Source organism: Pundamilia nyererei, unplaced genomic scaffold (genome assembly GCF_000239375.1).
Source record: "Pundamilia nyererei isolate P.nyererei 1_Seehausen unplaced genomic scaffold, PunNye1.0 scaffold00053, whole genome shotgun sequence".
Taxonomy (NCBI): domain Eukaryota; kingdom Metazoa; phylum Chordata; class Actinopteri; order Cichliformes; family Cichlidae; genus Pundamilia; species Pundamilia nyererei.
The window spans coordinates 2,690,115-2,713,349 of NW_005187454.1; the positions used below are offsets into that span (position 1 = coordinate 2,690,115).

Genomic DNA, 23,235 nt, shown 5'->3' on the forward strand with positions numbered 1-23,235 from the left:
GACCACAAAAAATTTCAAGTGAAAAATAAGCACTTCTGTTAAATTATTGCAGAGTCTCCACATTGTAATTTAACAAAATATCACTGAACTATTGGCACTGTCTCGAGCTTTCGGAATAATAAATGAACACTTCTGTTTGGAATAAAATAAATATAAATTAGGTTTGAGAATAAAATAAACTTTTAAATTGTTGCAGAGTGTCCATATTGTAAACAAACAAACGAAATAACGAAAGTATTTGGCATTGACGAACGAACTCCCCATCTGCCCGTGGATCATCAGTCCACTGTGCCGTTAAATCAAGGACTGACATCGCGCACACACTGCTTGTCTTTACCTCTTTAGAGAGTTTTGGCACCTTTATCTCCCTGATGTGTAGGCGGTTGAGAATTTCATATTGCAACTCGAGTATGCTGAGAAGACGTTGCAATCCTATGTTTTCCACGGCCAGCATTGGCTGGTCATCCAGAGCGATAAAATGAGTCAGAGCCTCTGTTGTTTTAACTGCCCGTGGATTTTCTCTTGACATTTTTCATCGCTTTTCCAAAACCTGAGTTAAAGTTGGCTGTTCCGATCCACACTGCTGACATTTTGTTTAGCCTAGCTACAGCAGCCTCCAGTTTCTCTTTTTTTATCTGGAGCTGCCAGTCTGACTCGTCTAACCCTGTGCCTGTTTAGCGCGGGAAAAACTACAACAGAAATGACATGCCACCCTCTGATTAATGAAATAAGTTGGTATCGGTTAACTTTTACGAGTATGAGTACACACACATTTTACAGTATCGGCCCCGATACCAGTATCGGTGCATCCCTAATATATATTATACATATTTTTTTATGTGGGCGAAACTTGTTTTTACACGATGATGACTGAACACGGTCGTGCATGAAACACAGCACTGAGGATTTTGTATAATTGAGTTACTCTAATTACTCGATGAATCATTGCAGCCTTAGAATAAAGTATGCCAGTGCGGTGAATGCAGAGGGTTGCCAGTGAAGTGGCCAATACTGACTAGAATAAATGTGTTTCTATTTATGGCTTAAGTTTACCATAAAGGGGGTGGAGTTATGTGCACTGCCTTAATACTCCTCATTTTTGGTCAGTACTATTACCAGGAGGAACTTAAGTAAACTTGATATCAATATTCAGCTCCTGCTTCGTGGTGAGGCAGCAGCTGCTGCTCCTCACTGCCTTCAAAGGTAAAACATGCAACATCAAACTGCTTTTACTAAATAAAAAACGTTGGAAAGGAAGCTGCAGACCAGCCGACAGTAATACCTGCAGCATCATACCAGCAGCTAATTTAGTCTTATATGGACCCTTTATACTGTCCTCCCACTCGATCCACCAAAAGTATGAGATCAACTTTTGCAACATTTCCTGTTTTTGTGTTCGTAGTTCATCTCCTAGTGATGTGTCTGCTCAGCTGTTAGCTGGTTTTTCATGTGTAACTGTTCCCTGTAGCCACCAGAGCACCCAGTTTATTTGATTTCTTTGTCTTTTATTCTTTTATTTTACATTTCTTTCTTTCTTTTTTCTGTCTTCCTTTCTTTCTTCTGCATGATGCATGTTCTCAACATTTTGGATGGACCAGTGTGTAAGTGTCATTGTGCATTTGTTTTATGCTAACAGATTATATAACATATCCTCTGTATATTGGAAGGCCGAGCTCTTCCCGGGACCCGGATTGATTCTTTGGCTGTTGGAGATTTCTTTCACTTTGATTTAGATTGCTGTCAGATTTGTTTGAGTGATCATCTTAAACTGTCCCTTCTGTTATCTCTTAAGGTTGATTTTTGATACAAAGTCAAGAAACGAATTCATGGTTTAACTGTAAATGGAGCATTTTAAATGCACCACAGAGAAAAAGACTGAACAGGCAGCCAAGTTTGATGCATCTTAAATGTAGTGATGTATAATCATGTCTCATAAAGGAAACTAATGATCAGGTGTACACACACACTGGTGTTTATAGTTGTGGTTGCAGTTGGGCACACTACTCACAAAACCAAAGGATGTAGATTGAAAAAGCCAGTTTCATATTCCCTCTGAATCTGTACATTGGACACATTTACAGGCTACTCAACACATTAGATGGTAAACAGTATTGTTGCCCAGTCAGGAGCCGGTACGGATAATTCCAACAGTGCCTTTTAAAGTAACATGAATAACAAGCATGATGTATTTGCTCCAGGTGCATAAATGAATGAGCTCAGCACATACAGAGTCGGTAAAACGTGAGTGCAGATGAGTCTGATGTCTAAAACTTGGATTGCAGAGTAACTTCAGTCCCCAACATGATGCTTTTAGTGTAGTCCTAGCATAGTGGATGTTACCGTTCTCAGTCGGGACTTTACGCCTGCTCGCTGGAACGTTTTCAACTTTATAAGATGCAAAACAAAAAAAGGTAATGAAGGGAGTTCATCTTACTTTTTATCTCATGAGCTCCTGAATTATCTGGGTTGTAATTCAGTGCGTGCACTCAGGTAAAAAAGCTCACCTGGCTCCTGTGAGTGTGCTCCGCTCAGGTCACCTCAGAACCAGCACTGTGATGCACACTGCTGGTTGGCGGACACAGAGAAGCACATCTGTATTGTTATCCAATGGAATTACGAGAAGTAATCTAATCCACGACAGCGCTAACAAATATTTCTGTAATTACTGTTGAATCTTTTCACCATGTTCAGTGTTTCTGACCAGGCTATGAAAACTTAATGAGCTGCTGTTTAGTGCATGCTAATTCTGTTTCCTACACCATGCTGTGCACCTAACACTCCCTCAGTAAATCTACCAGCCTGTGACCTGATCAGAGAGGACAGATGTCAGTGAGCTGAAGAATGAACTGAACTACTCTGTAGGGCACATTTTACTTATATTTTCACACTTCCATTATAGAAATGCACGATGGCATTATTCACTGTGGACTCGTCACTGAATAAATGATTCTATATATACTTGGTGACCTGTGACATGTAAAGACAATCTTTGCTGTTGCCTGGATCTCGTATTGACCCTGTGATCTCCACACAACCTGTGGACTGGCAGTTAAATGCAGTCATGAGTTTAAGGGGGACTCCATAGTTTCTCCACCTTTTGTTTCATTGATTTTTCATTTGAAAAGTGAACATCTGTAAAAGTCAGCTTTTTGTGTAGTTAAAATGTTCCCACTGCGTCAAAGGGACATCTTTTATGTCATTTTGGACATACGATTTTAGTCCACTGACGAGGTTGTTTTGTAGCTCCAGGTGACGTCGTTTTTTATACATCTATTACACTTCTAGTGTTGATGTCAGTAGGACCTCTGTGGACGGGCTTTTTATAGTCCAAATCTGGTGGCTGTGGACGTTGTTTCAATGTCAAACTTAGACTTAATTAGATGGAGTTTTTATAAAGCTTCCACCTGTATAGGCTCTGTAGTCCCATGTTTCCACAGGTAGAGGGCACTGTCCTGAAACAGTAAGCAAATGTACTGTTTATGAGAAACCTGCAGTCAGCTGAGCCTGAAGAAGTCACCTGGATGATGATGAAACATTTCTCCCTCTGAAGACGTCCAGATGAACAGAATCAACCTTTTTGGATGGATTTCAATGTTTTTAATATTTCACATTTTTTAAATAAATGGTCGTTTTAACCTAATTACAAACAAATATTTTGAATAATTAAAATAAATAAACCAGTTAAGGAAAAACTGGAAAACTTAAAATAACAAACAAAACAAAACCCCACATGTTGTGAATAATTTGAGTAACACAGAATAAATCGTGTTTGTTTATCTATCTTACGTCCGATGTTTAGTGGGTCAGGTTAAAAAAACTATTCTGGAAAAACTATTTTTAGCCAAAACAATCATAATATGATGATGATAGTTTTTACTATAATCAGTCCGGTAGTTTATTTTAATGCTGCAGAGTGTATTTGGGCACACACAAGGAAAAGGATAAAGGGGTGGAGCAAGACATTGAACGATGCTTGTTCTTGGTCAGACTCAGTTTGTTACAAATGAAAACATATTTCACTGTGGGTTTGTCTTCAACCCACCATGATATTCTGTGAAGTGACTTAGTTTACATTTTTCTTTTTGACTTTTTGTGGCTATAAAGCCTAGTGTTTCAGGAGATTTCCCTAAACGTAAACTTTTAAATACAATACAAATGAAACATTCAGCTTTAGACCTGCAGTGACACCAGGGTAAAACAACGAAGGCTAGAAGCTGGCAATAGACACCTTTCTTTATGAGGGCAGCAGGTGTAAGAGTATGCAATCCAGAGACTACGACAGCCGAAGGCAACCGTTAAAGAGAGAAGTTCAATTCAATATAATTCACTGTTATTTATATAGCACCAAATTGCAACAACAGTCACCTCAAGGTGCTTTATATTTCCAGGTAAAGACCTTCCGATAATAGAGAGAAACCCCAACAACCAGAAGAATCCCCACCCCTATGAGCTAGCACATTTTGGGGAAGGAAAAAAGAGGAAAAACTCCCTTTTAACAGGAAGAAACCTCAGACAGAACCAGGCTCAGGGAGGGGCGGCCGACCGCAACCGGTTGGGGTGAGAACAGGATAAAAGACATGCAGAGTGGTTATAAACATGTGGTAAGAAAGAGAAAGTGTAAGAATGGCATAGCTGGACAATACAGATATGAGAGTGAGCAGGAGGACAGTGGGAAGTGTTTCTGTGGGTAGGATGAATCCACACCCACAGGCAAGCTTCAGGAGCAGAGTAACCATGGAAACCTGGAGCAATTAGCAGGAACCAAATTTTCTTTTATCACCGGCTGTGAGATGGTCCAGCTAGCATTTATGGACAGAAGTGGGAAAATATCACAGACCATGACAACATGATGAAAGGCTTCATATTCAGCATTGACATGTGGGAGCCTCTTTGGCCATTAACTGCTGTGCTGCCTGACAGCTTTCCTCCTTTCTGACTCTAACACAATCTCTCCTTCTCCTTTTCCATACTCATTGTCCTGTTTGGTGTCTGATTTCCTTTACCAACCCTTCATATTTACTTCCTCTGTTTCCCTCGTCCCTCACTCTGTCTGTGGCTGTGTCTTTTTCTCCTTCTGTGGCACCTGTCCCATTTCCCCCCCCCCCCATGTCCAGCCTTTTACAGCGCTGCGCCGCTCACCTCGGCTGGCATCATTCCCATCATGCAGTCGCTCTGCCCAGATGGACAGAGAGATGAATTTGGTTTCCTGCAATATAAGAACTCCACGTGAGTAGGGCTCTTCCACAGTCTCTTGTTCATTTGTGTTTTGGCTTAATTGTGAGAAATACGTTCACTGCTTCTCGAGCGCACTCTAAGGTCAGTTCTTCTACATATGATGGTTCCAGTGCAAAGGCCTCTGACCCCCCCAAGCCCCTCACGTTTCCCAGCACTGAAACTAGGCCTTGCTGCAGCTGAAGAGGCTTGAATCACTTTTGTGATCAATGTTGCTAGAATGTTACAACATTATACATTTTTATTTATGTTAATAGTTATTTTAGATGTGAAAGATCATAAACGTAGCATATTTTCTGCTGAGGCAACATGTACAACACTGTTTTTATGTGCAGGCACTAAAAAGTCACCATATTACAGAACCCGTCATTAGCTCCAGCCTGTAGAGAGACTGTGTGAGAATGTTTCATGTCTGAATCTGTTTCAGTGTGACCCAGCTGCTGGAGCGGATAAGTGAAGTGGTTGAACAGAATCAGCTCTTCACATCTGATAGACCTGGTTTAGGTCAAGAGCTGGAGACCCTGCAGCAGCACCTGGAGAGCCTCAGCTCCACCCCATTACCACATGACCACAACTTTAACAACAGCCAAGGTGGGACTTTTACACTTTAGACTTTAGAGCTGTTGTTGTCATTGTGCGGATTCTTGTACAGCGAAATTAGATAGCTGGACCGCAAAGGTGCAAAGTAAAGAAAACAATATACAACAAGGAAAAAGCAATATATATGTATACATATATGTGAGTAAACTATATAGAAACATTGAAACAGACACAGTGTGGGGCTGTACACAAGCAGTTATATGATATCATAAATAAATAAGGGTGGAGGGGCTATGGGCATTTAGGGTGGGGATGGTAATTCCACTGAGACCAAAAATATAAATAAAAGGAAAGACTGAGATATTGATCATGGGATGGCAGCAACATAGTTGATCAATAGCAGCGTCACAGTGACTTCCAGCTGTACTAAATCCAGTTTGACTGTTGCTTTGTGGAAGTCTGTGCTTCACCATTTCGGAACAGTTCTTGTGTTTTGAATTTCCTTTTGAGAAAGAGGACAGTGTTAGCGAGTCGGTGCAAGATCCTGCATTGGGACAAGCCACAGTGTGTTTGCTTCTTCCAGTGATGACCCTCAAAATGAAGATGAACTCAGTTTAGCTCCACAGTGAAATTTCAAACCAACATACGCACAGTTGGGAATCTAATCTTATGTAGCAGGAGAGCCATGAGCAGAATGATGGCGCTCGAGAAGAAGAAACTCGTTTCCTCTGAGTGCAGTAGTAGAACGTCTCGATCATACATCATACATATATACGTGTTACTTTCAAAACTCTTGTTTTACTGAATGACATGAAAGCGTTGACATGATTTCATGTGTTTTGGGTGCAGGCTTCACTCTGGCCAGCGTGTTGAAGAATGAATCCGTTTTCCAACAGTTCCTGATCAAGAACCTTTCCTTGTCTGACTCCATAGCCAAGCTTCTGCTCAACACTCCAGTGAGCCTCGCAGAGGTGATTTACCATTACTAACAGAAAGTCTTCACTCTGTTTGGTTTATTCAATTCGCCTCAGCTCAGGAAAATTGCTGTTATTTTATAATATGTCATGCGACTCTTTTGGGTTTGTTTTTTCCGAGGTACTATGGTCATTTTCCCATCCCATTACAAAATCAATTTAAAAAGCAGCCAACGTGCAAAGGACAAAACCTTCATAATGCCCAGAAGGCAGTTACAAAATAATTACAGTAGGTAAAAGTCTGGGAAGGTAAACATGAATCTTCAAGACTTTTTGAAGTTTAAAGAAATGAAAAGGATAAATCCAAATATAAAGTTGTAAACTAAATGATAGGTGATGCTCAAAATTCATCAAAAAGTTTTTGTGATGCTTTTGAATAATCATACAATATAATCCTGAATTAAGTGAAGGGTTGGATGGCATTGGTGCAGTAAACTCATGAACAGCTGTTGCTTAATGTTTGTTGTAATCATTGTGTTCTGCTTTGATGAGAAACTGCAGTTTCTGTATCCACCAGATAACTCATCCATATCACCTGAAACACCTTCTCAGTTATTTCAACTACTATTCAGACAGTATGTTGTGCTGGTGTGTTCATGAGTACATTGTTGCATTGTTAGCTTTAGTACTTTAAAGAACTCTGTTAGTGTCCTGAGAGGGAGTCAGAGGATGGACAGCTTCCTTCAGTCAGGCATTAGCATGTGGCTGCAGAGGGGAACTGGATTCCAGTAACACACTGGTCTCTAACTCTTAAGAAGGATCTGCACTGCAGGGAATCCAGTTAGCTCACACAATACTCCTGCAAATGTGTGTGCAATTAATAAGCTAGTTTAGAGCAAATGTCTTTAAGCCAACCCAGCTTCAAGTGCTGGATTGAAGCTGGAAAGAGCAAAGAAATATCCCGAGATCAAACGTCCATTACAAAGTTGTTCAGTAAAGATGGATCGCTGGTCATGTCCACGATCTGTGCAAATTACACCTGTGAAGCCCCTCCTCTCAGTCCCTCCCAAACATGCCAGAGGAGTTCCACGGAGCATAAAAAGAAACTGTTTTGCACAAAAGTAAAAATAAATAAATGTATAAATGTATTTTAAAAACAACATTTTTGTATTATTAACGTTTGCTTTTTAAGTTTTATCTTATCCTTCTATACCAGTTTGTTTTCCAGTGCCAAAATCAAGTCACACAATTCTGGCCATCAGTTTGTTTCTTGACGTTCAAGCACACAAAGGCTCTGCAGCACGAGAGTGATTGGAAACACACCAACAACTCCACGGCTGAGTGGTTAAAAAACAAAAGGTTTTTGAGTGGCTTAGTCAAAGTCCGTACTTAAATTTGGCTTGACGTTTAACGGGCCTTTCATACTCAAAAACCCTCCGGTGTGGCTGAACAGAAAGCACTAGAACAGTGATCCAGAAGCTCCGCAGTGACTCGCTGACAGTTTTGTGTGTGATCTGTAGGTTTACAGCCTTATCGTCGGTACACATTTCGGAGATGGCGGAGGAGCCCACAGCTGGATTCAACAGGCCAAGGGCACCACACAAAAACCTAGAGACAGAGTCCTTCAGTTAGAAGTAAGTGCTTCAAGACTTCAAGGCTCATGTGGGCAACGACAGTGAGACCTGGAGGGGTGTAACTGGGAGGAATGGTCTGCCTTATCTGCACCCAAGCGGTGTTGTATTATCTGACTTCTGTGCAAACAGTTTGTCCATAACAAAGACCATCTTCCATCATTACGGTGTCCATACGTGCACATGGCCCCAGGACATCCTAGGCTGCAGCTCAATGATCGATTTTGTAATCGCATCATCAGGTCTGAGGCCGTATGTTCTGGAGCAGTCGTTCTCAAACTGTGGTACGCATACCACTGGTGGTACGTGGGCTCCCTCTAGTGGTATGAGGGAAGTTTCCCCCCAAAAATTAAGATTAAATAAAATACCATGTTTTGATTTTCGAAAAATGTAGTCGTACAGCTCTGCTATCACTATAACATAAACTAAGACTAAACAGCAGTGGCGTTTGTAGGGTTACTGAGGTTGGGCTAGCTGGGCTAGCTGCTTCACTGAGTGAATGGGTTAAATGCAGAGAATAATTTCCCTACAGGGGATTAATAAAGTATACAAAAAATGTGCTACATGGTGGTTAGCTACAGAGCTGCTGCCCCAGCATGTAACAGCATAGAGGATGGCAAAGATGGTCACAAAGATGATGTTTTAAACACTTCAGCTGCCTCAGAAAATAGACACGACTCCGGCCCGTCCTGTAAAGTGCAGTGGTGTTCTAGACCCCGTCCAGTTTATTATCTATGTGCACTCCAATGTATTTATAGTGCTCCACAATCTCCACATCAACCCCCTGGATTGTAACAGGGTTCAAGGTTTCCTGGTCTTCCTAAAGTCCACAGTCAATTCTTTAGTCTTTCTACTCGCACCACGTGACAAAGGAGTCAACCACAGCCCGGGACTCCATCTTATCAACCTCAGTGATGCATCCAGCCATCCCAGAGTCATCAGAAAACCTCTGAAGATGGCAGGTCTCTGTGCAGTCTCCAGAAGTTCTCTGAAGGATGCTGGACAGACCTGGCGCAACTGAACGTGTAGTGACGGTGCTCTGGAAACACCAAGCAGAGGAGAGGAGGAGGAGAGGAGTTTGACGAGACTTTCAGACTGCCTCAAGGCAATTTTGGCAAATTGTCAGGTATCTCAGGAGGGGGAAGCAGTGCTTTATCAACACTGTGTTTGGTGCTTTTAACATATTGTCACACTGTGGAAGGAAAACTTTGAGGACCTCCCTAATCCCACTAGCACGTCCTTCATAGAGGAAGCAGACTGCGGCAGTTAAACAACAACTTGGAGGCAGAGCCGGGTCGATGAGGTGTATCCTGAGTTCCTCAAGGCTCTGGGTGTTGAAGGGCTGTGCGGGTTGACACGCCTCTACAATATTGCTTGGCAATCCAGAGGCAGTACTTCTAGATTGGCAAACCAGGGTGGTGGTTCCTATCATTAAACAGGGAGACTGGAGGGTGTTCTCCCACTATAGCACCTCAGCCTCCCAGGGTTCTTGAAAGGAGAATCCATCCGTTTCTCAAACTTCAGATACAGGAGGAACAATGCGGTTTTCGTCCGGTCGTGGAACACCGGACCAGCTCTTTACCCTCGCGGGGATATTTGAGGGTGCATGGGGGTCTATCCAACCAGACGACGTGTTTTGTGGACTTGGAGAAGGTATCAGACTGTACAAAAGAAAAAGTAGTCAGTCTGACCTGTGACCTGTGACCCTGAGAGAGGTCAAGGTCAAATTTATTTGTATAGCACATTTCCAGACAAACAATGCTGCACAAAGTGCTTAACAATATAAAATGCCATTAAAAGAGACAATGTAAAACAATAATAACAATATCACACAATGATAGGACAATAAAATAATTAAAACAATAACTAAGAATATTAAAATAAGACCAGAATGCTTGGGTCATAGTGTGTTAAAAGCCAGGGCATACAAATGTGTCTTTACTAGTGATTTAAATTTGGTCAAGTGTTTGTGCAGATCTAATATTTAGGGGGAGACTATTCCAAAGTCTGGGACCTGCCACAGAGAAGGCTCCATCACCACGAGATTGAGACTAGTCCGTGGGATGGAAAGCATTAATCTTGAGCTAGACATGATGGTTTTTCCTGGAGCATAAACAGAGAGGAGCTCAGACACGTAAAAACAAACAAGTGAAAGTTTAAATTGGATCCTGTAGGAGACAGGAAGCCAGTGTAGAGAAGCTAAAACTGGGGTTATATTCTCGCTCCGTTTGGTACCAGTTAGCAGGTGAGCAGCTGGATCTGAAGACGATGGATGGAGGCCTGGTCTAGACCAAAATACAATGAATTGCAATAGTCCAACCTGCAAGTAAGGAAAATGTGAATAACACATTGAAAGACGTTAGCTGGGAGGTCTGGCTTTACCTTGGCCAGCTGTCTTAACTGAAAGAAGCAGGACTGAACTACTGCACTCACCTGCTTATTCAATTTAAAAGAACCATCAAGGTAGACGCCAAGGTTTTTGACATGTGTTTTACAGTAGGAGGAAAAGGGGCCCAGAGAGCTATCAAAAATGACAACTTCAGTTTTATTTTCATTTAGCTTTAGAAATTTAATGAAATGAAATGCTGTACCGTGAGAAGATGGAGCCCAATGGCAACAAATAGAGGGCGAACAGGGCAGGGCCCAAAATAGAGCCTTGAGGTACACCGTATTTAAGAAGGGCTATTTTGAATTTATGGGGGCCCATATTGACATAAAAAGACCTTCCTGACAAGTGGAACCGAAACCACTTTAGGGCAGATCCCTTTAAATCTCTTAAAGCATGATGGGACACAGCCTGTAGCAAGGGACGTATTAATTAATCTCTGGATAAAAGGCCCGACAGTATTAAAAGTGCTTTTAAGCAAGCTTGGGGGGAGACAGTCAGAGGGGCAGTGTGATGATCTTAGGTTACTAACTACCGCAGTCAAGTCATTAAGGGAGACGGGATCAAAGACAGCTGAGCACACAGGAGAAAGACTCGGATCTGAGGCAGCAGACGAGACAACAGCCCTGATGGATAGAACCTTGTTGTTAAAAAATTCTAAAAAATCATCACAAATACTTGGTGAAGAAATGACTCCAGCATTATCACGTGAACTAAGAAAACCATTAAGGACATTAGAAAGTACCTGAGGCCTGTGACTGTTTACTGACACCAAGTTTGAGACAAACTGTGTCTTTGCGGTTTTTACAGCTTCTTGGTGAGCAGAAAGACGAGAAAATCTATAGAGAAACGTGCAATCTGTCCTTTTTCCATCTTTCGGCGTGTCTATAGTCACGTCTAAGGGAGCGCGTATGTTCATTCAACCACGGCTCTGATAATTGCTTAGTGCACACAGTCCTAAATCGAGTCCAAAATATCAGTGCAGGTAGAATGAAGAATGTCCGAAAGGTCCTCAACACTTTTACAGGTGGAGTTTATTATTCCAGAGTCCCTAAAGGCAGCAGAAAAAGCGGCGCTGTTAGAGCATTAAGTGCTCGCTTTTTGTGCGCTGGGGCGCACGGCTTATCTACCGAGCAGCGCAGCGTTAGAGTGAACAACACAGGAAGACGATCAGAGATGCACAACTCAGATATTTCCGTGATGCACACATCCAGCCCGCGGGAAAGCACCAAGTCCAGTGTGTGACCTTTTTCTTGCCTCTGAGAGGGATGTGAACGCCACATCGCAAAGACCAAAATCACATGTGTGTTGTTTGAGTGTAGACTGTCAGTTCCTCTGATTCTTGCTGTCAGAGTGAAGGTGAAAGTGAAGAGAAGGAGGTATGAAAAAAGGAGGGGTCATCAACATTTGGCCCACATATACTAACAATAAACAGATCCATATTTTCAATACATATATAAATATTAATACTTGCCTTCTGTGTGTGTGTGTGTGTGTGTGTGTGTGTGTGTGTGTGTGTGTGTGTGTGTGTGTGTGTGTGTGTGTGTGTGTGTGTCACACAGAGCCTGAAAGTCTTTATAAAGACTTTACCGACTAACGTATCAGGACCTTTGGTCATGTAAAGTGTTTCTGTTGTTCACAGGACAGCCTCTTAACTGCATCCACACTTGAGGACCTCACCTGTGGGGACAGGTCCTCTGAGCTGAGCAAGATTCTGCTGGTACCTGAGAAGCAGCGACCCGTGATCCAGGCGTATCGCAATTCTGTGTGTAGCGAAGGGGCGGAGCAAAAGTCAGCACGCTTCAGGCAGCTGAGCCTGGAGCTGAGAAAGCAGATCAACACGCAGAGTGTCACCGAGAAGGTAACATGGAGGACATTGTCCATCAGGCCATTTTTAAACATTGGTATAGTTACAGTTATCATTGAGAAGTAATATTGTTAACTATATGCATGTTTTTCATTTCCAAGACCTACTCGACTTACTGTTTTGAGACCTCCAGCCCTGGAGTTTAGGGATAGGAATTGATAAGAATTTAGCGCTTCCGAATCCGTTATCGATATCACTTATCGATTTGATTCCTTATTGATTCTCATTGGGTTCTCATTGGCTCCGTTTTCAGAGTAACCATGATTGCTAAGCAGTAATAAAGAAATTACATTGATGCAAATTAATTGCATGAGAGTCTTTCTGCTTTAGAAACATGAACAGGTAGAACGGGAGTTTGCAGCCTAACTGCTCATCAGCTTGTTACCTGTTGAAGTTCAGGGTCTGGCTGCTGGGGTCGGCATTCACTTAGCTTTCACTCTGGGCTCTTGGCTAGCTTAGCATTAGCATGCTGTCTGTGCAGAAGCTTGCAAAGAACCAAAGTTGTGTTAGCAACATAATGCGGTTGTTTATGTCCTGGATGCAGTTTTCCACTTTACCATCATGCTGTCGTCCTTTGGTGCAATAAAACTATATTTCTATATGCACTCTGTAGACTGCGCCTCTGTTTTCCTCGTCTGACACACGAACTGATATTAGCTGATTGTAGAAGGAGTGCACGAACTGATAAGGGGAATCATTGATAAGGCAGACTAACAATTCCAAGGAACTGGACTTCTAGGGACCGGTTTTCTACAAGAATTCGCTCTCGACTCCCATCCCTACCTGTGGTAGTCTAATAGTTGGTGCCCGAGCACTGAAATTGCAAGAGCCCTATTGTATCCTATTGTATCTGATCCATTTAGTGCGAAACCCCTATTCTGTCTGCTTCATTCAGTTTTAGGTCTTCAGCACAAAGTGCAGAAGCGTTATTGTGTCTGCTCCGTGGATTATTATTATTTTATGGAATGAATCAACATTCTAAAGTCATGACCGTGTGTGCACATGCTTCAGTAACAGAGAAAATGTTCATATTTTACAGGTTTCACATACTGAGACTACAGGATGCTTTTTTTGAACTTTTTGAACTATATTTGCTCAGTTTCACATACATCATCCATCTGGACCAAACCTGTCATATGGGTCCATCCCTGAACCCAGTACTATGTTAGCTTTTAACAATAGTCACAGCACCACATAGTGGTGACAGAAACTGGTTTCTCAATTGTCAAGTCTGTCAAAAACTGGGCATGCTTGAGTCCAAACTGTCAGACGTCTAATATTGGTCACTATTATGGCGCCACCTAGTGGCAACAGAAAATATGCAGTAGATTATAATCATCATCCCATCCATCCATCCATCCATCCATCCATCTGTCCATTTTCTTCCGCTTATCCGAGGCCGGGTCGCGGGGGCAGCAGCCCAAGCAGAGAAGCCCAGACCTCCCTCTCCCCAGCCACCTCCTCCAGCTTATCTGGGGGAACACCAAGGCATTCCCAGGCCAGCCGAGAGATATAATCTCTCCAGTGTGTCCTGGGTCTGCCCTGGGGCCTCCTCCCGGTGGGACATGCCCGGAACACCTCGCTCAGGAGGCGCCCAGGGGGCATCCTTGTCAGATGCCGAACCACCTCAGCTGGCTCCTTTCGATGTGGAGGAGCAGCGGCTCTACTCTGAGCCCCTCCTGGATGGCTGAACTGGATGCGTGCCTCATCTGATTCCCACTGCTTCACACTCGGCTGCAAACCGTTCCACTGCGAGCTGGAGGCCAATGAAGCCAACAGAACCACATCATCCGTGAAAAGCAGAGATGAGATTCTGAGACCAATAAAGTGAAGCCTTCCACCACTTGGCTGCACCTAGAAATTCTGTCCACAAAAATTATGAACAGAATCGGTGACAAAGGGCAGCCCTGGTGGAGCCCATCACCCACCAGGAACGAGTCCGACTTATTGTCGGTTATGTTGGACCAAGCTCTCGCAACGGTTGTATAAGGATCGAATGGCCCATAGCAATGGGCCAGACACCCCATATTCTCAGAGCACCTCCAACAGGACAGTCCGAGGGACACGGCCGAATGCCTTCTCCAAGTCCATGAAACACATGTAGACTGGTTGGGCAAACTCCCATGCACCCTCAAGTATCCTGGAGAGGATAAAGAGCTGGTCCAGTGTTCCGCGACCAGGACGAAAACTGCATTGTTCCTCCTGTATCTGAGGTTGGACTAACGGACAGACTCTCCTTTCCAGCACCCTGGCATAGACTTTCCCAGGGAGGCTGAGGAGTGTGATTCCCCAGTAGTGGGAACACACCGTTCGATCCCCTTCTTTGAAGATGGAAACCACCACCAGGTCTGCCGATCCAGAGCTACCACCCCTGATCTCCATGGAACATTGTAGAGGCGTGTCGACCAAGACAGCCCTACTATAACTAACAGTACTTTGAAATTTGATCTGTATCTTCTAGGTTATACACTACAGGTAAAAAGTTTGGACACACCTACTCATTTAATGCTTTTTCTTTATTTTTACTACCCTTCCTACATTGTAGATGCAAACTGAAGACATCAAATAGGGAGGGGCCAGCCACCCTTCGGAGGAAGCTTATTTCTGCCGCTTGTATCCGCGATCTCGTTCTTTCGGTCACTACCCACAGCTCGTGACCATAGGTGAGGGTAGGGACGTAGATCGACTGGTAAATTGAGAGCTTTGCTTTTACACTCAGCTCCCTCTTCACCACGACGGACCGGTGCTGTCACTGCAGCCGCTGCACCAATCCGTCTGTCGATCTCCCGCTCCCCCTCCGCGAATCGCTACCTTATCGTGGTGGAGGGGTTTGTGTGTCCCAGGGATCCCAAGGGCTATGTTGTCTGGGGGCTTTTGCCCCCTGGTAGGGTCTCCCATGGATGAGGGACCAGACAAAGAGTAATTCAGAAGACCCCTATGAAAAGACCATCGAGGGAACAGTTCACCCTGCCCGGAATAGGGTTACCGGGGCACAGCCCTGGAGCCAGGCCCGGAGAGGGTGCCCGAGGGCAAGTGTCTGGTGGGCTGTGCCTGAAAAAGGGACATAGGCCCATCTTCCTGCAGACCCACCACCTGCAGGAGGCACCGTAGGGGTCGGGTGCAATGTGAGTCAGGCGGACCGATTCCCGGCTACCAATACTGGAAAATTGGGTAATCATCATCCCATGTAGGTGAAATTTTAGTTGGTGCTTCAACACGATATAGATCAGCAAGACATGCAATAGTGAGTATTCTCCATTGCACCTAAAAGTGCAAGCACCTCATTGTATCCGGCCGGTTTAATATTAGTCAGGGAAATGTTTGACCTTTGTGAGGACCTAAACATGTCCGCTATGGGGAAAAATAGTAACATAACAGGAAGTCCAACATTTTGATTTTAGTCATTTTATCATTAGGACCTGATAGAGTCAGCCAATCAAGTACCCAAAAGCAAAGGAAGAAACTGTATGGCAGTAACTGGAGACGACCTAAACCACATTCTGCACTCACTACGTCTAAAGATTTTAGAAACCAGTACTGTGATCACCCAAAGGGGGATTTGGCTAGAACCTGGGAGGAGCAGTGCAGAGCTCTTAAATGGATGTAACGTCTGAAGATAATTAAAGTCTCCGATCGTATATAACTGGTTCCACATATAAGTGTGCATGTGTGACCCCCATAATTAGCACCTTTGCTCATGTATCTTGGGCTGGCCTCTGCCTCCTCCTTTTAATTGATGTGTTTTAAGGTTTTATTCTGGTACCTGTGATTTCATGTAATCTGAATAAAAACCTGCTGAAAGTGTATTTTTTTTTATACAAATTATATATTTATATATATTCAATATTAAGGTACTAAGCTCAATGACATTTTTAAATGCCATATGTATAAAATAATAGATGTCTGTTAATTAATTTCTATTTTATCATGTGTGACAAGTATTTTGGGCTTCAGTCTCAGTTTATGCAAATTGGAATTATTTCAATCAAATGGAGGATGCTTGAATTATTTTGCTTTATCCTGAGGCTAGGGAGAATTAAACCTTATTTAAATATTTACATTTTGGATGATTAAATCTCTATAACTTGCTATTGTGGATTGGTAGTACTACTTGTATTTAGACTGTGATCTGAACGGCACGTTTAACTGGCAGATATAAGTTTTTTGTTAGTCATACTAAGCGTGGGTGTGGACTCTTCCATCTGTACGGTTTGATTTGATTTTGTCTGGATCCTTTTCTTTAGTTTGTAATTCTCTGGGAACCATGAAGACCCAAGCTGCTGCTACAAGTTTTTGTCACTGTCCAGGAGTGTGACTGTGGACTAGCAGCTCTGTCATTGAGGTCAGCGTGAGGTTGTGTGGGTCCAGTTTGCAGAAAGACCAGTTGATGCCTGAATGTGAGTCAAAGAGGCACACGACTACAGAACAGACTTTGTTACTTACACAAAGAGTTTCTGAAAGTCGGCCTTGCGAAAGACAGTTGTAACAGTACTGTGTGGTTCTCTGCCACCCACAGTGCTGTCAGATGGTAATGTCTATTATAGTCTACGCTTCATAATTGTCTAGCAGCCTTTGGACATGCATTTGAAATGCAATAAGTCTCCTAATCAGCTAGAAATATTAACAAATTTACCATCTAGTCAAAGGAAAGAAAAAGCAACTAAAAGCTATTAAACAATGACAATGTTCAAAAATTTAAATAAACATGCATTGAAGTCAAAGTTAGTGTTGAATCATTCCTTAATTTGTAGAAGCACGAAGACTTTACATTTGTCTTTGGTTGAATATAAACCTGCTGTAATGATTGTTGTTGAGTCATTTTTGTTATCTGTTTGTGCTACTTTTTGAAGGAACAATCAGATTGGTTATTATTGCCAACATTTTGGGCTGCTTCTTCTTCCAACTGTTGTTTCAGTTGGTCAGTTTCTCTCTGTTTAACTACTGAAAGCTTCTGGACCTGGTTCAGTGTAGTTTCTTCATCTTCTCTCTATGGTTGAGGTGAGTTCATTAATCATTTGACAGATTGTTATCATTGTCACCAGAAGATCTCTCGTTATCCATATGAGCAACTTAAACAGGCTCGTTATAAGGAAAAAAATAAACCCAGAATAATGCAGCTCACGTGACCCCAAGTGTTCGCAAACCCACTGGTTAATACCAGGAGGTCCATGCCTTATCTTACCCATTAGATAAGTGTGCATCACTCTGTATCCTTGATCTGCTGGGAATGTATTACATGCTTAATTGTTGAATCATGAAGAGAAGATTGTAAGCAGGAGTCTCTGTGTCTAAGACAGGGCAGATAGACAGACCACATTCCATACCCCCACCTTAAAGAAAGCAGAGAGACAACTGCCGAGGTCATAACTTAGGCGCTGTAACAGAGAAAGAATGTGATGTTTTGGCTTTTACGACTAGATTGGGGCCACTAGAGACTATAAAGAGCTGAGCAACCCGTCACCATTTTGAGACTTGCTGTGACCCTCTACATGCAGCTCTCCCCATCATGATGGTCTTTATGCTCTTAAGTGTTGAATTGTATGGAAATAAATGATTGTTGATTGAGCATAAATACACCGAGTATTGTCCTTCCTTCAGCCCAAAGATTCAAAGAATTGGGAAATTTCAACACCATCCGGCATTGAAGACAGCGGGGAGACTGCGCACAATGATTTTAGTGAGAGGTAATCGAGAATATATGCTGACTGCACCTGTGCTGCTAAATAGTGAAGTCAGTGGTCACCCTTCCCTTTTGTTTGACTCTTTGGCCTTGAGACATCCATCCACATGTGTGTGGAATATCTGGATGCCTGTGTGCAAGCCCACATCCATGTCTACAGTCAAAGTCGTCCCCTTCCTGGCCTCATTATGTCAAGATTGGTAATCTTGGTAAGAGGTAATCTGCCACTATATTACACTTGCTGATGGTGAACCTAAAAGGCTGACGTGAGAGTTACCATTGTAACAGGCAGCTGTTGTAATTCTGTTGGAATTGATCCAAGTGGCTGCTTGGTGGTCAGTTTCCAGATCAAATTCCTATCTACACAAATAATATTGGAGTTTCTCCAGTGCCCACTTAATGGCCAAGGCTTCGTTCTTCACAGTGGAATACATTGTGTCATGTGGGTTCCGGCCAAGATATAGGACTGGATGTTCTTTTCCATGGTCTCCTCGGGCCAGGACTGCTCTAGAGTGATCTGTGGAAGCATCAACAATCTTCAGCTTAAGTCAGGACTCCTGCAGAGAGGTCTATTAACACATAGTGAGTGAAAAAGGTGACTGAAAAGGAAAAACTCAGTTTGAAGCCTAATCTTGAAAGTAGAGATAGTGTCTGTCTCCTGAATCCAAACTGGAAGCTGGTTCCACAGAAGAGGGGCCTGAAAACTGAAGGCTCTGCCTCCCATTCTACTTTTAAACACTCTAGGAACAACAAGTAGGCCTGCAGAGCGAGAACGAAGTGCTCTAATAGGGTGATATGGTACTACAAGGTCATTAAGATAAGATGGGGCCTGATTATGTAAGACCTTGTATGTGAGGAGCAGGATTTTGGATTCTGGATTTAACAGGAAGCCAATGAAGGGAAGCCAAAACAGGAGAAATATGCTCTCTCTTTCTAGTCCCTGTCAGGACTCTTGCTGCAGCATTTTGGATTAGCTGAAGGCTTTTCAGGGAGTTTTTAGGACTTCCTGATAATAATGAATTACAGTCGGCCAGCCTGGAAGTAATAAATGCATGAACTAGTTTTTCAGCGTCACTCTGAGACAGGATATTTCTAATTTTAGAGATGTTGCACAAATGGAAGAAAGCAGTCTGACATATTTGTTTAATATGTGCATTGAAGGACATGTCCTGGTCAAAAATGGCTCCAAGGTTCCTCACAGCGTTACTGGAGGCCAAGGTAATGCCATCCAGAGTAAGAATCTGCTTAGATACCATATTTCTAAGATTTATAGTAACTTCAGTTTCGTGTAAATTTGAGAAAATTAGAGGTCATCCTGGTCTTTATGTCTTCTAGATGAACTAATTGGTGTGTGTTAATTGACTTTGTGGATAGATAAATTTGGGTATCATCTGCACAGCAGTGAAATGTGTGCTATGCCTTCTAATGATACTGCCAAGGGGAAGCATGTATACATTTTTGGAGTACACATAGATAATAAACACCAATGCACTCTACAGGAAGGGCAAGCGTCGTCTTTATTTTCTTAGGCAGCTGAGGTCTTTTAAACATCTGTTGGAAAATGCTCAGGATTTTCTATGAGTCTATTGTGGCCATGCTATCCTTCGTGAGGTTGCATGATGGAGCTTCAGGTTGAGGGTCGCAGATGCCAACGGACTCAAACTGGTCCGCAAGGCCAGTAATGTTGTGGGGATGGAGCTGGACTGCCTTAAGGTGGCGTGGGAGAGGCAAATGTTGTCCAAGATAAGGACAATGCTGGAAAATACCTCCCACCTACTCAATGACGTGCTGGCCAGTCGCAGGAGCACGCTCAGTAAGAGGCTGGGATTACCCAAATGCAGATTTAACAACACAGGAAATCATTCCTGCCTGCAGTAGCACTGCATTGGTACAAGATGATAACAGTGGAGAATTATACCCTTTAGTTAGTTACAGCACTTTCAGAAAGACGTCTACTGTGAGAATATCTGTTCTCAATGTTGTGTAATCTCTTATTGTAAATTTATTAAGAAGTGATCAGAGAAAAGAAGGACATTAGGGAATGTTGTTAAATATTCAGTTTCTATGTCAGAACAAGATCTCTATTGTGATTAAAGTGGTGGGTGGGTTCTTTTACATTTTCAGAGAAGCCAATAGAATCTAAGAACATATTAAATGCCATGTTGAAGCTGTCATTACATTGGAGATTATGTATCGGAATTTCAGGAGCGGGACCACGCCTCCAAACATGCTCCTTCCGGTTGTCATCTATATAGGTTCCCCCCAGTTCTGCAAACTGTTCATTCTCGTTTACGTGCAAACAGGGTCCATTCTCGGCAAATACCTTTAAACACAGCTCATCTCTCAGGAGTAACGTAGTTTTACAATCACCATCTCGTCCGTCAGCGCATCAGACGGCACCAGGTTGCCAGGTACCTTTCTCCTTCATTCGCAAAAGCAGCAGCAAGCTTTCGACCATCGGGTTGCCAGTTTGCATAGTTAAGGAAAAAAATAAAAGGGCACAGAGTTGCCAGTACTCCTTCCCTCCATAGCAAATGCAGCATACTTCGGCACTGAGTTGCCAGGTTCCCAGCCTCTTCCATCCTTGGCTAAACTCCGCAGCAAACGTCGGCACCGGCCAGGTTCCTTTATCCCTCATTCGTGAAAGCAGCAGCAGCTTCGGCAGTTGGCAGTTGTCTGCATAGACAAATAAATAAAAAGGCACCGGGATGCCAGGTTTTCCTTCATCCCCCATTTGCATGCAGCATCTAGCGTCCCTACTACCGAACTGCCAGTTTCTCCACTTCTATCATTGCAAGCAGCAGCAAACCCTTCTAGCACAGTGGTGTCAGGCTCTTGCTATATCTGCCATGTGCAAACCGCAGTGACAAGCTTCTTACCCCTGAGTTGCCAGTTCCTGTCCATCCATCAGGGCTAAAGCAGCAGAGAATCCTTCTAGGTGGTTCCTTCTATATCCATCATTCGTAATCGCAGCAGCAATCTTCTTCCACCACGTTGCTAGTTTCTCAGCATCCGTTATTCCAAAGCAGCAGTAAAACCCCTCTGGCACTAAGATGACAGGTTCTCTCTTTATCCCTCATTCGCAAATGCAACAGCATGCCTCCGGCACCGAGATACCAGTTTCGCTGCCATCTTTCCTGCCTTTGCAAAACAAAGGTGAACCTTTGTGGCACCGAGATGGCAGGTTCTGTCCTCTATCGCTCCTTCTAAGACATCCAAACTGCGTCATGCGCATAATTCTTCATAGCGTGCCTTCACTTCTCATGTGCTTTCACCAGCATCATCAGGCATCCACCCTCGACACAATCATTTGAGACCACTCTCTAAGCCGACTCACGGTTCTGACTGCGTCTGAACGACTTATCATCTCCCATGAAGTCCAGTGGACTCGCACTCTGCTCTCGGACGATTTTGACGTTATTATAGCAGAGATTATTTTCCTCTAATCAGTCTTTCAATTCATCAACTCTCCCCAAGCTGGTGCTGTCACTTCTGTTAATTCAGAAATCAGCTGAGGCGTTATTGCTACCTTATCTGAAGTAATTAACCATCTTCTACTCAAAGACAAGCTTTTTGAGGCGCCGAGCCCTACCTCAAATCTCAAATCCAGCATTCTTCTCTGTCAGAGCTTCAGCTCAAAGTTGAGCCACGTCGCTACCCGATCGAGGGTTCCCCTCATTCATCCATTAAGATTTCCGTTGTTTGCAACTTCCTTTGATCTCTTCACCTGCCATTCCTTCCGAATTGTCCGAGCTCATCCTCTCCACACCACTGAGCAACGTTCGCTCTCCATGCGATCGTCTTTGTCCTCTTCTCCTTCTCTCTCCCCACCTTTACCTACTAAAATGCTGTCAATCCGAAAATGAGGACGTGGGTCCAGCTAGTGAATTGGAGATTATGTATTGGAATTTCAGGAGCGGGACCACGCCTCCAAACACGCTCCTTCCGGATGTCATCTATATATAGGGGGCGATCGTGGCTCAAGAGTTCAACAGTGTATGAATGTGTGTGTGAATGGGTGGATGACTGAACGTGTAAAGCGCTTTGAGATCCTTAGGGACTAGAAAAGCGCTATACAAATACAGGCCATTTACCATATAGGTTCCCTCAGTTCTGCAAGCTGTTCATTCTCATTTACGTGACCCACCCTTCCTCCCTCCTTGTTCTCAATTCTTTAACTTCTTCACTCCTATTTATAGCACTTGGATCTGCCAGGCCCGGGAGCCGTCGCCAGTCCCCTTCGAGGCCTTCCCCAAACCGCAGCTCAATTAATGTCCAAGCATCACCTTTACCTACTAAAATACTGCCAAACCTAAAATGAGGACGTGGGCCCAGCTAGTGAATGGATGTTAAAATCACCCACAATAATTATTTTATCTGAGCTGAGCACTAAGTCAGATAAAAAGTCCCAGAAATCAGACAGAAACTCAGTGTAAGGCCCAGGTGGACAATAGATGATAATAAATAAGACTGGTTTCTGAGTTTTACAGCTGGGGTGGACAAGACTAACCATCAGGCTTTCCAATGAATTAAAAGTCTGTCTGGGTCTTTGGTTAATAAGCTTGAGTGGACGATTGATGCCAAACCCTCTTTTGGCCTGTACTTCGAGGATTCTGATGATTACTATGACTGAGGGACATTCATTCATCTAAATTAACATTATGTTGAAACCAGGTTTCTGTGAGGCAGACTAAATCAGTTTATTGATCAATTGTTAATTTATGTACTAACAGGGATTCAACGGGAGACCAAATATTAATCCAGATTTGACTGTTTTACTCTTTGGTGCAGTCGTGGATACTGTATTGTTCTTTCTTTGTGATTTTTTTATGTTTAAATCATTTTTTCCTGATTTTTGGTGATTTGGGAGTAGACATAGTCTTTAAGGGGATTTTGGAGGGATAAGGGAAGGAGAGAAGCTGCAGACAGCTCTGTAAGACTCTGTCGCTCTTTCTGGTAAAGATGTTGGACAGGTCATCTGTTTG

At 43.1% G+C, this 23,235-nt stretch overlaps 1 protein-coding gene across 1 annotated transcript in view; it reads left to right on the forward strand.

Annotated features, from left to right (window-relative positions):
- abca2 (ATP-binding cassette, sub-family A (ABC1), member 2) overlaps positions 1-23,235 on the forward strand; it is a 97,669-nt gene that overhangs the window by 18,636 nt on the left and 55,798 nt on the right. The window contains exons 3-8 of the mRNA XM_013910945.1: positions 1,599-1,601; positions 5,115-5,226; positions 5,660-5,823; positions 6,622-6,743; positions 8,207-8,320; positions 12,346-12,564. Of these exons, the coding sequence (XP_013766399.1) occupies positions 1,599-1,601; positions 5,115-5,226; positions 5,660-5,823; positions 6,622-6,743; positions 8,207-8,320; positions 12,346-12,564 (734 nt within the window). The remainder of the gene's footprint in view (positions 1-1,598; positions 1,602-5,114; positions 5,227-5,659; positions 5,824-6,621; positions 6,744-8,206; positions 8,321-12,345; positions 12,565-23,235) is intronic.